General features: G+C 38.9%; 2 protein-coding genes across 6 annotated transcripts in view; both read left to right on the top strand.

Moving 5' to 3' along the window:
- LOC128252351 (alpha-2C adrenergic receptor) overlaps positions 1-9,441 on the top strand; it is a 57,440-nt gene extending 47,999 nt beyond the window's left edge. The window contains exons 2-4 of one of the 2 annotated variants that reach the window (XM_052980018.1): positions 340-498; positions 2,841-3,446; positions 3,534-9,441. In XM_052980018.1, coding sequence (XP_052835978.1) covers positions 340-498; positions 2,841-3,446; positions 3,534-3,998 — 1,230 coding nt within the window. In that variant the 3' untranslated portion in view covers positions 3,999-9,441. Of the gene's footprint in view, positions 1-339; positions 499-2,840 lie in introns of both variants that reach the window. The other variant, XM_052980010.1, reaches the window with a different exon arrangement.
- Positions 9,442-16,193: 6,752 nt separating this feature from the next.
- LOC128252368 (sodium-coupled monocarboxylate transporter 2) overlaps positions 16,194-18,113 on the top strand; it is a 36,539-nt gene continuing 34,619 nt past the window's right edge. For 2 of the 4 annotated variants that reach the window (XM_052980056.1, XM_052980047.1), the window contains exon 1: positions 16,194-16,388. The gene's annotated coding sequence lies outside the window, so the exon portion shown is untranslated. Of the gene's footprint in view, positions 16,389-17,441; positions 17,818-18,113 lie in introns of those variants that run through there. The other 2 variants (XM_052980071.1, XM_052980065.1) reach the window with 1 other exon arrangement.

Genomic DNA, 18,113 nt, shown 5'->3' with positions numbered 1-18,113 from the left:
AATCAAATTAAAAAGAATAAGTCAATTTTGGGAATATTTCAAAATAATAATATTTTTTTAAATGTATAAATAAAAAATATGTTTTCTGAATAGTTCGAATAAAATAAGTTGTTTTCCAAAGTTGAGGAGGCATTCTAAAACTAATAAATTTATTTACAATACCATTGTTCGGTCTGCTGTAACTTTTATTTGATGTCTAGAGTGTATTAACTTATTAACTTACTCTCCGAAACCTTTGACATGACATTCGACCTGACTGACACAACCTTTGGCACCCATTTGAGCAAACCCATTTAACCCATGCTGATAATGTCTAACCTTCACCCTTTTCTGTTGCAGCTGAGCGAGGACATTGGCTACGTGCTGTACTCGGCACTGGGCTCCTTCTACATACCCAGCTGCATTATGGTCTTTGTGTACATACGAATTTACTTTGCCGCCAAGGCGCGGGCGAGGAGAGGCATTAAAAAGCATCCCCGCAAAACAAACAACGAACAGGTGAGTGTGAGTGTGAAAGGACTGGTGATTATTTATGAATTTTGACCCGACCAAATGTGCATACATGTGCCTAATGAACTCTGACGAAAGCTCTCCCCAATCGAACACTTCGGGCCATCTCACACTTTTGGGGGCCATAATGCGGTTGGCCGCAAAATGTGTCAGGCATGATGGCAATGGGAATTTTTACGATTCAATGGACAAATGTAATTCTTCTAACCGACTGTGGCATATGCGGCGTATGTGTAATATTCGCACACCTTTTCCCCCGTTTTGGCCAAAAGTAATTGTGCATTAGCCCAGGAAGCTGCAAATTGAGCGCACATGCTTCACTTCAATTTCCCATCAACAACTTGTGGGCAACGTGTTGGACTTAACCCGTTCTCTCATAACACCTGCTAGGGCCACCAGGAATTGCAGCTTTCGGCAACGTTGCAATTTTGGCCGCTGCACCAGTTGGCCACGTTAGCAGGCCCATTATGCAGGGCCATTCAATGCAATGGCATTTGCTGACTCCACACCCGCTCTTAACGGCCTTTATTCGAAAATTATCGCTGAAAATTTAATCGAAACTCCACCCCAAATCCACTGATTGAGTGAAAAGTCTCTAATGATCGTCAATTACCTGCCGCAACGAGTGCCAATGCGCTTTCTGTCCAATTCATACGCAATTTGCATTTTCAATTAACTGTATGCGCAGTGCACACAGCTAACAAAAAAAGAAAGGAAGGCCAATGGGAGGTGAAAAACATTACCGACTGGACAGTGCTGGCAATATCAGCGACACTTCTCGACCATTTTGTGCAAACAAATTCAAGAGCAGCGGCCCAAACGAGCGATTAACCAACAGGGTTTTCGGAGGGACGGCGGTGGAGGAAAAACAAGCAGAGACAACGGTAGCAGAGGAAAAACTGAAAGCAGGGAAAACAGAAGGAAGATTTTCACACATATGCTGACAACGCGATTTGCCCAGAGCATTGTGTTACACCCATTACCAGGGTATGATATCTCGGTACAGAAAAGTGCAAAAGAAAAGACATGAGTAAATGTCAAAGGGAAATACTTCACTTAAAAAAAATGTATTAAGCAATTTTTGAGTGTGATTCCTTTCGGCAGGTTTAAATAGGTTTTAAATTTTCAAATTTGGCTAAGAACAAAATAAACCTAATCGTAGTAAGTTGGTTATTAAACATCTTAAATTTGTTGAGGAATATAAAAATTATTATTATTTTATTTTATTTAATTTATTATTATTTATTATTTGAGCCGCTTTTGTTTTCAACCTATTTTAAAACAGTATGCGTATGGTTTTACATAACAAAAATTTGTTGTAAGATTTTCTAAGATATTTAAATAGATTCCGCGGACTAGGCCAACAATTGCTTGTTTACTTTAAGTGCCGAACACGAGTGATTTTTTGAACTTCTACTAAACAAAACAAATTAGAGGGTATCCCAACTTTCGATTTCTGCCACACCCCATATTTTATTTTCATTTTCGTTGGGACGCTCTGTGTCTCTGTTAATTGCCCGGGGTAATTGTTGCTGCTTTTCGAGCATTGAATATGCACAGCCCCTCCCAGCGCTGCATCCAAAGGCAACAGCCCTCGCTCCATGTTTGTGTAATCCGCGCGCTCGGGCGCGTTTCTGCCGGCTGTTGGCTTAAACAGGATTTTCGAAATGGAAAACTGTTGTAGCAAGTGTTGGGCCATCTGTCCCTGCTCTCGACTGCAGTTGCACGGATGCGAATCTGCAACCTAATTTGCAATGCCCGAGCATGTGAGATTGTTAATCATACATAGCCTTGAGAACTGAGAGGCTGTGTGCCTACAGCAGTGGCAAAATAAAAATTAGGTGAGGAATTCTATTCACTTAAAGCTTAAATATCTAAATATTTGTAAGCCTTTTATTGAATGAAATCAAAATTGGAAAAACCGTTTTTCTTTAATTATTCACAAAATAAAATACAAAAAATGTAAATCAGTCGAAACACTTATTATACACCCAGAGAAAAACATGGCAAATCCAAATATTTTCATCTTGAAATTATTTCTTTCTCTTGGTGTTGTATCACTAAAATCATCATAAAATAAATTCAGAAACTATAACTACAAACATTATTAATTTCTCAAATAACCCACACATGTCAAAATTGAGATCATTAAACTTTTTTTTGGTGTTTATCAGTGACAATATATTGTTTTAAAGATTACTAAAGATATAATCCCCGATTATACTTTATTTATCTAGAGTTATTATAGTAAAATATTTTCTTTAGAATTTTAGCTTGCCACTTGTGTCCTTTTGGGAACTAATGGTTGTTCCTTGATCTTTTCGCTGCAGGTAACAAGCTTCACCACCGCCAAGAAAGGAACAATACCGATGCCCTCCTCCAGCGGCGCGTCCGCTCTGCAGCTGCACCAGCAGCGCCAGATAGCCACCATCGAGACACCACCGAACAGCGCCAGCCTGCCGATGCAGATTCCCACGGTGACCATGGACCTGGCCTCGGACATCTCCACATCGGAGGCGGGGGAGCTGGAGGCGGTGGCCGCCCAAACGGTGCTGGCCTACGCCAATCCCAATGGGTCGGGCTCGAATGCGGTCACCGTGGTGAGCAGCGGGAATGGTGGAGGAGGAGGAGGAGGAGGTGGAGGATTACCACCCACCTCGCCCAAGGAGACGCTGCAGGTGAGCACGATAGCCACCGGTCGGGTGGGCCTCAATGTGCCCGTGCCCCCCTCGATGGGCAGCAACAACTCCATCAATGCGCTGAACAACAACAACGGCAGCGTGGCCATGGACGGCGGCACAGCACCCGGTGGCGCCGGGGGCAATGGGAGTGCAGGGGCGGCGACAGGGGGACTGCAGACGGGCGGCAACGAGCTGCGCGTCTCGCCGATCGCCGGACGGTGTCGGGCCTTATCCGTGGGCGTGGACACGGACATGGTGAGTGAATTCGATCCATCCAGCAGCGATTCGGGCGTGGTCAGTCGCTGTGCCGTGGTCAAGCCGCTCAAGTTTCGCCTTTGCCAGCCGATCTTCGGGCGGAAGTCAAATAACCAGCAGCGTCGCAACGAGGCCAAAGCGGCGGCCAAAAACCAGCAGCCCGCTGCAGCGGCCGCCAAAAACCAACATCAACAGCAACAACAGCAGCAGCAGCAGCATCAGCATGTGGTGAAGGCGGAACTGGAGCCGGCCATACCGAAGACGCCAAAGCCACGGGATCCGGAGAAGGAGAAGCGGAGGATTGCGCGGAAGAAGGAGAAGCGGGCCACCCTGATCCTGGGCCTGATCATGGGCAGCTTCATCGCTTGCTGGCTGCCGTTCTTCTTCCTGTACATCCTGGTGCCGGCATGTAGCAGCCACTGCAACATACCGGAGTCGGCCTTCGCCGTCGCCTTTTGGCTGGGCTACATGAACTCGGCCCTCAATCCGGCCATCTACACCATCTTCAACAAGGACTTCCGACGCGCCTTCCGGCGCATCCTGTTCAAGTGATGTTTGGCCTACGTGTGCTGTTACAGGTGCGTTTACGCCAGCATCGAGAAGGCAACCGAACGTGCCATGGGCAGCACACCCATGGGCTATGGTCATGGCATGTATCAGCACTACAGGCGTTAGATTTGCTTCGTTTTGGTTATGCCATAGGCCTCCCCTCCCAGATCCCATTCCCACTCCCCAGAGCTGCAAAACAATCGACAGCACTGTCAATCTGTTACTCATCTTATCTAAAAAAAAAAATAGTAATAACAATATTTTTTAACTTTGATTTTAAAAATACGAACTATAATATCGATAGTTCCTGCTATCGAATTAATCGACATACTCCGTTTGCCCGTTAGCTCCTGCTATCGAAATAATCGACAGTACTGACAATCGATCGTTTTGCAACTCTAGCCACACCCATTCGCTAAACCCTTTTCCCCAGCTTTCTTTGAATTTTTTGTTTGTAGAAAAAAGTAACGAACATTGTAGCTCATTTCAAAAGCAATGAACGGCTGTGAATTTGATGGAATCTCTCAATTTCAATTTACGCATTTTGGTTTCGTTTCGTTTGGTTTCTCGAGCACCCTTGAGCCCAGAACCCAGAACCCAGAGACCCCAATCCCAGAGGCCACCCCTTAGCCCGCTGAACCCCAACGCCGCCCACACACTTTTCACACTCGACGAGCTCATAGAAATGCATGAGCTGTGCAAACAAGAATTTGAGCTGGGCAAACATCTATTATGCTCCCTGAATGGATGTGTCCGCCTGCGACGTCTATGGCCATTCAACTTGAAATAATTTCGCAAATTTCCATTTGCGGCTGCATTGCCAATGCCGAACTTCAGTGCAGTCTGCAAGTGTGTCAGGAGTCAGGTAACCCTAACCCGTGATCCCCTCGGGCCACTAGACCACCATTGTTGTGCGTTGGCCATCACAATCGAGGTCAACAAGTGTGCGTTGCAGTTGCAGAATGTTGGCAGCAAATTAATTTAATTTCTTTTTAATATTTTTGGCAACCGCTTATCCACTTCCACTACTTCAGCGAAACTCTCAGCGTCAGGGCGCCTGCGATTGCGAGCTGCATTTGGCTGGCGGCCAAATCAATAATTCCATGTACACATAAATGTAACTATAGTCTAGCACAACGGCCGCACAATTTGGCGTAACGAAGTGAGCAGAGCACACAGCAATGGGAACAGAAACAGAAACAGCGACAGCCGCAGCTTTATGCATTCGCTCAAAGATATTTCACTCAGCGACACAGAAAGTGGGAGCCCTGAAAAAATAAACCAAATGTATGGGAACCAATGCCTAATGGGCACAGATAGATGCAAATACTAATGGTTGGCTTCTACACTTAGAAATCTCTTAGTCACTTTGTGATTTAGTAAAATGTTATTATATTTTGGCACTAATTTGTATAAACAATTCCTAAATAATTATCTTTTCAATATAGGTAAAACATTTAAACTTAAAACTCAAGTTTTCGATGTACCTGACTAACGGCATTTACTAAGTTTTTTTGGAATCTTGTTAGAGTAATCGATTAAAGTTGTGATTTGACTTATATGTTGACAGGGTGCTGTTAAAGCTCCAACAAATACATTTAATACCCAGTAAAATAGCATTTTTATGTTTATTTAACCCAGCTTTTTTGTAGTGAAGATAAAGATCAATTAAATATTTAAGTTTTCCATTAGCAGGCATTAAAAATATTTATTCTATTCTAGCATTAAAACTTTTTTTAAAACATTTAATACTTGGTAAAAAAACATATTTTGTATTGAGGATAAAGATCAATTCAATATTTTAATTTTCCAAAAGCAGGCATTACAATTAATTGTTATTTTAGTTTATCTAAAAAATTTTACTTGTGTGTTTAATTTTACATATACAATTTGAGACATTATTTTTTGTCGTGCACCTTTCACCATTTTCTCCACCATTTCCCACTTTAGTTTTTGGCTATGCATCAGCAAATGCATGCGCCCGGCCGAGTGGAATAGACAGCCCGTCACCCAGTCAGTCAGGCATTCAGTCAGTCATTCAGTCAGTCATTCAGTCAGTCATTCAGTCAGTCAAAGGGACGGACAGTCGTCACTGAAACGCTACAATGACACCGAGTTAGACGAAGATGGAGACAGATGAGCGGCCGGGGAGAGGGGGGCGGACAGACAGACTCTGTTTTTGGCATGTGGCCCAGAATGGCTCTCCATTTCGTTTGACTGGTTGGGCTTGTTTTGCTGGCCAAAGCCAAAAAATGCCAAAGGAAAAATATATACGTAGTTCGGCCCAGAACCCATACAAACACGGACCGTCAGGCCGACAGTCTATGCATAAATTTTACGTGCAATTTATTTTACTTCCTGTGTGATGGCTTTGTCTCTCATATTTTTTGGACACTTTGTGGCAAGGTGCAACTAAATCTGCGAGCCACCTGTGACCACTATTGGCCACGCCCAGCAAATTGTAATCTGCTTAGAGCAATCTTTAGTCTTCAATATACCATCTGTTATCACCTTGTTTTATGACACCAAATATTTATGGCAGCTCTTAGCATCGTCCGACCTTTCAACACATGTCTGCCGAGCCGAAGATTGATCAGATTTATAGTTTTGGCCATAGGCTAAGTGCTTGTGGTTGCCGAAGACCTCTTAAAATTGCTGAAGAACGCATAAATAATGTGACCGAGATCGACCATGTGCTCAGGCTGTGCTCAGGGATGTGTTCCATTTGAATAAATGGAAATCGACGCAGGAACTTTGATGGTGTTGAAAGACAAACACCGAAGGCTTTCGGTGCCTGCATTTTTTATGGATCACACAGCATCCTGCTGAACGTTTTGGCATTGTCAGCAATGTGTGTACAACAACTGCACTCAAATGACAATTTGAACAACGACAGAAAGTCCAACAATAACAGCTACAACAACAAGCTAAATGGTAGAACAAAAAAAAGGACCGTCGTGCACAAAGCGAAATCGAAAACAATTGAAATCGACAGCAAGGGAAAAGCGAGTGGTGGTGGTGCTGCAGGTGGTGCAGCAGGCACATTAAAATGCGCGACGTACACAGAGAGTTGTACAAATTTTAGGAAACATTTTTGTAAAAATTCCTTTGAATTTTCTAATCTAAATTGCAATTTTTCGAAAGATTTTCCAACTAGAAGGGTTATTAGGGATGTAAAATTGGAACTTAGAACTTATATTTTTGTGAATATTATAAATGTATGATCAATTAATTTATGTAGAATTTTAAGTTATCTAGGAATTTATATTTTAAAATAATTTGTAAAGTACAATTTTTTGACTACATATTTTCTTCAATGTAAACACAAATACAGGCCATACACACACAGCACTTAACTGCACTTAGGTACGACAGCCAGATGAGTGTCGAACGGCATTCCACGAATGGCATTGTTTCGCCAGCACACTGAAAGTCATTTTCACTTAAAGCGTAAAAAGCTGCCAGGCATTTTAGACCATCCGACCAAAACGCAAAGTCGTCCTTTGTGCTGTCTAAATTTTTTGGGGGAACCGCTAAGTTGAATTTACTAGAGACCATTAATAAAAATGCAGTTAACGTCGCAATTAGCAATCACCATAAATTAAATGCTTGACAACAATTTAAAATTTATCATTACAAGAGTAGACAAACAAAAAACAAATAAAGCGCATAAAAATGGGGGAAAAAGCATGTTGAATAATTCGGTGCTATTTAAATAAATTCCCATAATTGAATTATGAGCTTTGGAATGCAATTTTTGTTGCTTTGTTTGCCTTAATTGTTTCGAGTCAACAAGGGAGTGGTCTTAATTCAAGTAAATAACAAAAATTAGCGTTAAGCATTTGCAATAATAACACAAAAACATTTTAGATTACTGTAGTGTTATTGTTTCACTTGTGTTTTTTTTTTTTACATTTTAATTCCGAGTGCCAGAGGCCACAAATTCGTTTGTGAAATTTAATTATTTATAGCGTAAAATGCGTAATTAGAATTTGCATTTCTGTCAACATCTATTTCGGCGCTATGCAATATATGCCATAAGCCAATTTAATGCCTGATTAACTTGGCAAATTTCAGAGGTATTTATAGAAAATCGGATAGGCAAGGATAAGGTACTTTAAATGCATGCCTGTTTGCGGTTGCGGCATTTTCAGAGTATTTTGCAACTGATGGTAAATATTTAGTTGCATTTTTTGGAAATTACTGTCTATCATGAAGAGAAATGTTTATTTATGCGTAACCTTTGCCTAAATCCGCTATTCAAAATTACAATAATAGCAAATAAATGGCCACACTTAAATAAATTCGCATAAAAGCATCAAAGCCATCAATAAAACGGCGTTCACTTTCGTTTACGATCCACCCACATGATAAACACGTGAAATGTGCAAACAGGGAATTGCATTGTTGCCAAAATCGCTTGAACGCTTCGTCGGCGACCGGAATTTTCGAGGGTCTGTGATATACATATATTTTTGAAACGCTCTTGGAGCAATTATCGTGACCATTAGGCTGCAGGCGCATGAATCACAAAAATGCCGCTTGCTGGCCTGCATATTAATTAATAAAGTATAAAAGCCATAAATGTAAAACTCATAACGACAAATGTTGGACCATAAATATGCACTTAGGTATTTATGCGCATTGACAGCATGAATATTTATGAGGCAATGACGACAGCTACAGCGGCCATTAAAATGCGCCCCCCGTTGATTAATTGGAAAAGTTGAGTTGGTTCGGTTGGTTGTTGGTTCGGTTCAACGGGTCGTATGCTTGACGCTTTTTCCTCCCTTTTTGTTTTCCTGAAAATACCGCCCAAAACTAAGCAAATCCAATGCCTGTCTTCAGAGGACTTTATTTGTTACCCATTAGATAAGCCATGCGACCATCTAAGTTCAAGTTTTGAGGCTTGTCTTTCAAAACCAAAAAATTACAATGACTGAAATGTTTAATGAAATTATTTTATTATAAAAAACTAAAACCAAACAAATCGCAAGTAACTTAAACGTATTTCAATATTAAAACTTAAACTTTTTGCTAATTGTAAACTAGACACAAATATTTATATATATAAATATTAATGATAAATTAACAGATATATATATTAAAGTTGAATTTTGAAATTAGATAAATGCAAACGGCGGGTATTCGAATAGTTCAGATATATTTAAAATTATTTATAGTTGCCGATAAATAGAAACGTTTACTCATTTAATTGTATCGTACGACATATGCATAGCAAAATTTTTAACTCATGTTCTCATATATGTCTGTTCCACCTAGTTGTGCGTAGATCAAATATGAGCAAAACAAAATAAATACCACCAGATAATATCGCTAGATAATTCATGGATACGAAAACATGTGTACAGTCTGCGAGTATCCATATGAACTATATATCAAATCGAGCGGTAAAAAATCAAATTTCGGAAAACGACGGAATAAATGAACATAAATTAAAACTATCTACATTTTAAGCGGAAGTCTTCCACTACAATTACGCTCTATCCACTTGCAATGTATTCGTTTCCTCGTTTTACCGACTTCAACTTCTGTTCCCGGGCAGACTATGTAACTAAAAGTGTGTGTATATTAAATAAGTGTATGTATTTCGAAAGGTTTCTTCCCAAGCAAAAACAAAAAATAAAAACGAAATAAAAATAGAAATAGAAACAAAAAACTTCCAAAAAGCAAATGAAATGTAAACCAAGTGGAAAACATAAGCCATAAATTTACATTACTTAGAAAAATGCTGCACAAATTTGCATGTTAGTTTCCCTAGCCATGTAAGTTACGATTAATAAACTGTAGTTAACAAAGGGTAGAGTAGACATTGTCGTTGTTGCTTTTGTTTTCACCTGTTATAGAGGAGCGAGTTCTCATTTCGTTATTTATACGTGTTTGTAGAGTCCACATAGCTAACAACGAAGTAACATGGTGATATGAGTTACGATTCTCCTCATCGGTTCATCGTGCATCACTCATCCCATCCACTCAGGGTGGTCAAAACGTTAAAATCTGAGCCCCTTTTAACGTCTTGGTTGCATGTAGAGCACCACCAAAAACTAAAACACAACAACACTCACGCCCACGGCAAAAGCCCAAAGAGAACTCAAATCAAAATTGAAAGTTAGTTAAGGGATTTAAGAGCATTTCAAACATACTTAGCAGCTAAGCATTGTAAATACCTATAAATTATGCCATGTTATAGTTCATACATACTAAATATAATACGATTACGATTACGATAATGAAATGTAAATTGAGCAACACAAAATTGCAAATTGAAGCCACCAAAGAATTGAATTTTCGCATGTAAGTCGAACAAGTAAACTAAAAAGTATTTAATTATACCAAAGCTAAGACTAAGTGTAGAAAGATGCAAAAACCCCCTTCCTTACTCCCCAACAACAATAGTCGAAAACTTTTAGCATTTAGGCAATCATATATCATAGTTCAACTAAACTAAACTAATGTAATTCCTCCCAAAACATAATGTACATTTCTGAGTAAAGCAAAATAACAAACACCAAGAACTAAAAACGCATTTAAAACTTTAAGTTTCGTTGTTTTTCTACCCCTTCACCAGTTGAGTTTGAGCAAACGTAACATTTACCCATTGTATGGGACAAGTTGTTTTCTTAAATCTTGTAGTCTAAGTGGAATTTATAATAACATAAGAACATACGATACATGATAACTACGAGAACTAAATTTAAACTATTAGCTAAGTGAATACATATGTCCAGTAGAAAGGACAATAAAGATTTAATTGAAATTATACAGTACGAATACAAATACCACTAAACAGCCGACGAAAAATACCACATGAGGCTCCAGCTCCAAATCATCAACACCAAGTTAAAGCTACCAAACAAAATACTAAAAACAAAAACATTTTAAAAATTACTCTCGTTAAGCGAATCAGAAATCCAGTGCGGAAACACAGAACACATAACTGAATAATAAAACTGAAAGTATTCTTAAATTCTTTAAATGCATTCGTCAAATTATTTTTTGTCATGGTGCTTTCAGCAAGGCGACAAATACTTGAAACTTCAATGGATGGCGAAAGTGACAACTCATTGAGGTCTACAAAAGGACTGAAACAAGAGAAAGTACCCAATAAGTTCTGCAAAGTTTATTTGCGGAGGGAGTAAAAATGCGAGCGGGCGATGCGGCATTTTAAATGGCATTTTAATTTCCTGTATGCGCAGACGCCGCTCCAAAAGGACCGGCATTTTGGCTCCTCAGCATATTGATTTTCCCCAGCAGCCTTGACATTGGCGGGCTGTCAAAGTCGGTCATTAAAAATGCAGTTTAACAAGAGGTAAGATAGCTCTCCTAAATATAGCGCTCTTCTGGGGTAAGATTTTAAAGGTAAGAATATTAAAAATACATAGCATACCTCAAGGAGCGAGTAAAATTTCAAGTAAGTAATTTACAGGTAGAAAATAATTTTATTTGCCTACAACAAGCCATTAAAACCTGTTATAATATAGCAGACAAACGTATTTCAATTGGCCAATATATAAAAGGATTAATTTGACAAGCTAAAACAGGAAATCGTAAAAACTTTTTATTCGATATATTTAAATTTGAAATTTCCTGAAAAATGTACTTTGTTTTTACCCTTAAAAGCACATTACACTGCAGGCTAATGTATTCCCAGAAAAAAAAAATTATATGTCTGAAGTTGAGATAGCTAAATGGAATCCCCAAACCGGACACAATTATCACATTTTGTTGGATCTACCCCTGGGCGACTCATCCACAAAGTGTACTTTGCACTTTATAAAAAGAGAAAAATTAAACAAGTTTCTTTGCGATCAATTGTTTTGCGAGCGCAATTAAATAATTAGCGCGAAATTCGAGCTTTTAACGCCACGGCGCCGCAACAGTCACATTAGTCAAAGCGCGCCAGCAGCATGCAAAGTTTGTCAAGCCAGTTTGTTTGCCCGTCTGCGAGTCTGTGGGTCTGCGAGTCAGCCAGGTGCTAATTACACACGTGACGCCGGTCCGCGAGGTGCAAAAACTGGGCTAGCTACAACTTTCCTGCTGTTTACCAACCCAATCCACCCCAACCAGAGAACCTGCGGGCCAAATGCGAATGCCAGCCACTGTACTAATTGTTTCAGTTGTTGCTCCCAAAACTTGTGCAGCGTTTATCAACCAGGTCAGAAGTCGACATTAGAAAAAATTCAAAGCACCCGCGAATAATTGTCACGAAACAAGAAACACAGAGCCACAGTCTGAGCTCGTCTCTATGGCAAGAAAAAAAGAGATGGCTACATGAGTTACGCAAGTTTTAATTAGTTAATTTAACGCCTGGCACCAACAGGAGTCCCGTTGCACGCTGCGTATGAGTAATGAGCGGGCTGGCTCACTCGCGCAACTACACGAATGCGTGATACGGAAAGTCGTCTAAATACGTACAGAGAGAAATAAAATTAAAGCAATTCTAGGGAAAACAAGTATTTACAAACATTTACAAGGTCTTTTGAAAAACAATTGGTTTTTGAGTTACTTGTATAGTTCATATACCCGCATAACAGATGAATTAACTTGTTTTTAAAATTATATATCAAGACACTTTTTAAATGTATTCTTACCAGTTATAGCAAATTCAAGTGAAATTTACAATGATTCATCTTTAATTAAAACGTTAATGTGTCTAACAAATTGACGACGAATCAATTTGTGAGCAATAAATTTGTATTTAAACAAAGAAAATTCAACAACGCTTTTCTGTTATTCTTATATCAATAATCAATAAACTCAGTTAATCAGAATTAATCGATCAATAACATAACATTAAATTATTGCATTGTCGAGTAAATTATGAATATGTGATTAGAAATACATATTGTTTAGTTAAAAAACCACTATCTTACATTTGGCAAATAAATATATTTTTATGCAAATAATAAATGAGATTTAAAATGTACTAATCAAAACAAAATTAAAAGAAAAGTAGTAATGCATTGAGAAATATGCAAACCTAAAACCAATTGCAAATTGGTAAGTCCAAGTCTAGAGAATCATAAATTGACCCAATTTCAACAATGAAAATAAATAATTTTTTAAATGTAGAAGGCACTCAGTAACTTTTTCCCGAGTGTAGGATTTGTAAGCCGGCTACCCTCAATGTGTATTTCTTGAAGCTGTCAACACTTTGCCAACGCTTGAACTTTTATACCAAAGCTGGCAAAACGGTTGCTGGTAAGGGAATGACAGATAGGAAGTGATGGTGCGGGGAGGAACTTTTGCGGTTGGCTGTGCTAAGTAATTTCCCCTTGCGGATGCAACTAATTACTAAACATTTCGCATAAAATTCTCAACTTGACAGCCTCTAACTGCATGGCTAAGGACACGCGCCCACGTCCACACCCACATCCACATCCATAGGACAACAACTTGTGCATGTCTGTGCGGTGGGTAGTGGGTGGGTTGGATGTTAGGATGTAGGAATGCGAGGTGGTGGCATGTTATCAACGAATCTAACATGCGGTCTGTGCTAATTCACTGGCACAACCAAGCCAACCGCCAAACAGTCGACCACCGCCCTGCTTAGCGGTCATAAAGTAAACGCTATGCCCGGATAGAAAGGATGAGGCGGAAGGGGATGAGCTGCGAGTGGAGTCAACACTTCCGCTGGAGATGATTAGGCGAGCTACCCACACGAGCACCGACTGCCGACAGGACTCTAGGCCCGCGCCAAGAAAAATGATCGTAAAATAGCTAAAATTATTTAACACTGTTTCGTATTTAATGCAAAAACTTTTCTTTGGCTGCGTGGAAATTGTTGCCGGAAGTTGGCCAAAGTTGCAAAGTCTGCAACATGCAACTTGCCGCAAATGCCAACAACTTGAGCGACAAACGAAGCGATTATAGCAGCAACACATAAAATAAATAATAAGATTTTGTAAGAAAATCGAAAATTAATATCAGGGTAGTACTTAAATAAAAGAATACTAATTAAAATCGATCCAATGTCGACCAAGCCGAAAAAATTTAAAATTTTTTTTAGATATTTAACTTAATTAAGCAGTTTTCATAAAATTATATTTTTTAAACTTATTAACCTATAAATACGGACAAAAACCATTTCTATTTTGTGTTTGTTTGGTATTTTGTGATAAAAGTTGTTTTACAATGCCATAGTACGTACATAAATATCTAATTGAAACCAAAACAGCTTTCAATGACTAAGGGTATAGAAGTTAACCTAACGAGAACAAAATATCCAAGCGACAGAGCTTTTAAATAAATTGTAAGAAATAATTACCAATTTTTGGGTAAAAAGAAGTTTTTTTTTATATTAGTATGTTTTTATCATTAAATACAACAAGAGTATATTTAAAATGTAAGAATGAAATCAACAATAGATATGCTCATACTTGATTACTTGCCCTATAATATTTATTTATTTATTTTTAAATAGCTTATGTATAAAACTGACTTTTTAAAGTTTTGTTATCAGTGTATTGAGTGCAGTGGCTCCTTGAACCCCAAAGATTCTGTGAATTACTATTAACGCGTTGTGATATGAGTCACTTTTGCTTGGGGCCAATAGGAAAGGAAATTCCCGCTGGCCAAGGGCCAGAAAATTAAAATTTTACCGCCCCCTCTCTCCCCTCCCTTGCCACCCTTAAGCCCATGTAATTGGACAAAGGGCAGTGTCGACAATTGTTGTTTGTTTATCTACACTTGTCGGTGTCGTCGTTAGCGTTGCATGTGTTAATTATATCGCGTTACGTTGCCATGTTTGCTCTGGCATTTCGAATATTTTCATTTCGCAGCCGAACGAGGCAAATGCACTCTGCGCCGCGTGGAGCAGAATCCAATGCTTGGCCAGTCAGTGGTCAGTGGATCGATTGGAACGGGCTTGTGGGTTGTGGGCCCGAAAATATGGTTAAAACCGGCTCAGCCAGTGCGTAAACAAATCCACAGTATTTGCCTGTGCGGCGAAGAGATGTTCGCTCATTTAAGTTGTATTGATACCCAGTAATCGTAGACTACAGGGGCATATTGTATTCGGGCAGAGTACGTTACTAATATGGTACTTATAACTATATTTAAAAAGTCAAACGTATTTATGTAAACACGCTTTTAAAGATTTTATAAGTTTATTCACAATTAATTAATAGTGTGACATAACAATCAATATCAATAGGAATATAGGAATAGAATCATATATTTATGATTTGCTTCCCAATAAAAAGAACCATTTGAATCTATTTGGACCTGTATTTTGTTTAACAGTCTAGACCGCTGATACCTTTTAGGTAAATCAAAATAATATATCATTTCATTAAAAAACCTGGTTAACCCTAAAAAAGTAAAATCAAAGTCAACCAGTCAAAAACCTGAAAGTTATTAAAACATTAATTAATCTAGAAGATTTTATCACGATTATTTCTTCGTAGATTATCAAAATAAAACTAATCTTAGCAATTTGCAAATGCATTCAAAAGATTTTGATGATAAAACCGAAACAATTTTTTTTTTTTATAATTTAGACTTGTTTTCTTAGGTTATTTTAGGCTAGATTAAAATCAGATATTCAACATAATGAGTAGGTAAAGAGTATCAAGAGCAACTCAACTATCAAGCTTATAACTAAATTTAAAAGAGTAATACCCATATATGGGAAAAAACAAAGCTATTTTTAGGCGAAATGGTTGGACAACATTCTAAACTTGGTCGCAGTGAGATGTTGCTTCAGAATTAGCTAAAATCGGCTATTGAACTGGTGAACTACAGTTTCGGACTTTGCAGCTATCTTGGAAATAAAAAATTTAACAATTTCAACCTTATCGGTCAATATACTTCTAGAAAAGCCAAAATTTGCGACATAATGGAAATGCCTACATGATCTTGCTAACCTACCAGATTTAATGATTGGGAAAATGCACTGATGTTCAATGCATTTATTCCAGGCTATGTAATATTCCTTTTGCAAACAGTTACTAGGATGTGATCCTTTAGATAAAATTACGGTATGTCATAGTCGGTGCACTGAACTAAAGTGTTCTTTCTGTCTTTTTTTGTGGAATCAATGCGATTGGGGACTTTGGTTGTGACTGTGAGATGCTGACGCTGGCGGTACGCCCAGCAGAGCAGCAGGCGCCGCTGCCAACGGCGACTTCGACGTCTCACGAACCTTCCGCGACGAACAAGATCGAGCCAACAGAGAAATAAAAGCCGCCCAAGAGGCAACCGCGCAGCTGGCGATGAAAACAAACCCGTCGTGGCGCTCGCAGACACAAGACGCAGTTCCGAATCGATCCGTGCAGCACTGAAAATCAGTTTCGAAAACACAACAAAGTACCCGAAATCGAGAAAACTGAAAAACTAAGAAAACGGAAGAAAACAACGCTCGCCGAAAACGTAAATAAAATTTATTATTCGCTGCAACTCATCTTAGCGTGCCACAAAACGCAATTTATTCACCGACAAAAGCCAAGCAATATAAATAGAAAAAAAATTAAAAAACAAAAGTGTAGGCGATAAACGGAAAATTGATTGAACAAGTTCGGCTTTATCAGGGGGCTTTGCAATCACGCGATCTGGCTGACCGAAAGTTCAATCGATGCCGAGGCATTTACATAACCCTTTGAGAGCCCTTGGGTCACTCGTGCGGACGTGACAGAAATTTTTGATAACGAAGGTCGACCTACCCACCCCCACCCAACTTGAGATGTGGAAAAATTTTTTGTGTGTTAATGGTTTCGAAAAACTGCGCGACCAAACTGACAAAATTAAGCGGAAAATTTCAACAACAAACAACCAAAAATATAGAAGCCAGAAAAAATGCACCTATTTTCAAAGAAATTTAATTCATACTGACAACAATCTCAATAAAACGGCCAGTTTGGTGTGTTTTTTATGGCCTGTAGTTTTCGGATTTTGATAAATTAATTCCAAATGCTAAATATTTACGAACTTTTCACGTGGTCAGGCCATAAATTCTGGCCTGGACCCCTTGGCTCATTAGCAATGCAAACGAGCTACCAAAATATAATTTAAACGGTTTTTAGACAAACTTTTCAAATATGCCACATAAAGCACTAAATGGTCAGCTGGCAACGAAACAGGTTATCTGAAACGGCTCACGGCTCACGGCTCACTCTTACTAATTGAAAACAGATTTGGCTATGGTAATTTACGATATTTGTTTATGTAAATCCCTCCTGAATCGCCGCAAAGATCTCATTAGTCCAACAGTCATTCCGGACCATTTTCTGATGACAAACAAACTGGTGTTCGTGTCCATACACTTGATTCAGTTGCGACTATAGGGTTGTGAGTTCGCAAAATTAATAACAAATGACAATGCGGCTAGTGAGTGGAGTTGGGAAGAGAGTACGGGGCCTTGAGCTTGAGCTTGAGCCCTACATATAGCCGGGTGCAATTACCTGGGCCCCAGTGCTGTGCTGTGTCACAATTTCCGCAAATTATATTAGTCGCTCGTAGTCGGTCGGCCAGCTTATCCCCCAATCACAATCGCATCAACATCGTTTTCATTTCATTTCAGTTTTCATTTACAGCCCGGCCGCGCCCGGCAGAAAGAGTGAAAATTAATTAGTGTCATTATAAATAAAGCATAACCGTTGGGCGGCCAGGCCAAATCATTTGACATTCAGTCCCCCATCAGACGTGGGACAGACAAGTGCGCAAAAGAGTGACGAATGCTGACCGAAAAACGACATAAAACAAATACCCAACTGAAAGCAGAAAAACACAAAAAAACAGAAAGCGTAAACCGAAATCAAAACAAAAAGAAAAAGATTTAAAAATACCAAATCGTTTGCCGCCGGTTAGTTAAATCAAAATCATTCGCTAGTCACGTGATTACGATTCGTCTAATTTTTGAGTTGGGTCTAGCATCGCGCACCCAACTATAAATAATCTTTAGGTTCCACAAGTGGGAATTTACTTTTAAAATTCGAATAAAATTGTTAAAAAATAGTAATTGTTTTGAAAAATTCAATTCCACTCTATAAGCATGCATTTTTGTATATGTTGAAGTTGTTATATTACATTAAAGATAAATACTTTAATAATTACTATTATTTTCCTAGGTGTGTCAAAGTTACATGACTCTATGTTTGT

This window comes from Drosophila gunungcola, chromosome 3R, assembly GCF_025200985.1.
Source record: "Drosophila gunungcola strain Sukarami chromosome 3R, Dgunungcola_SK_2, whole genome shotgun sequence".
Lineage (NCBI taxonomy): Eukaryota > Metazoa > Arthropoda > Insecta > Diptera > Drosophilidae > Drosophila > Drosophila gunungcola.
The sequence above is the reverse complement of the archived record's forward strand: the minus strand, read 5'-3'. Positions and strand labels throughout refer to the sequence as shown.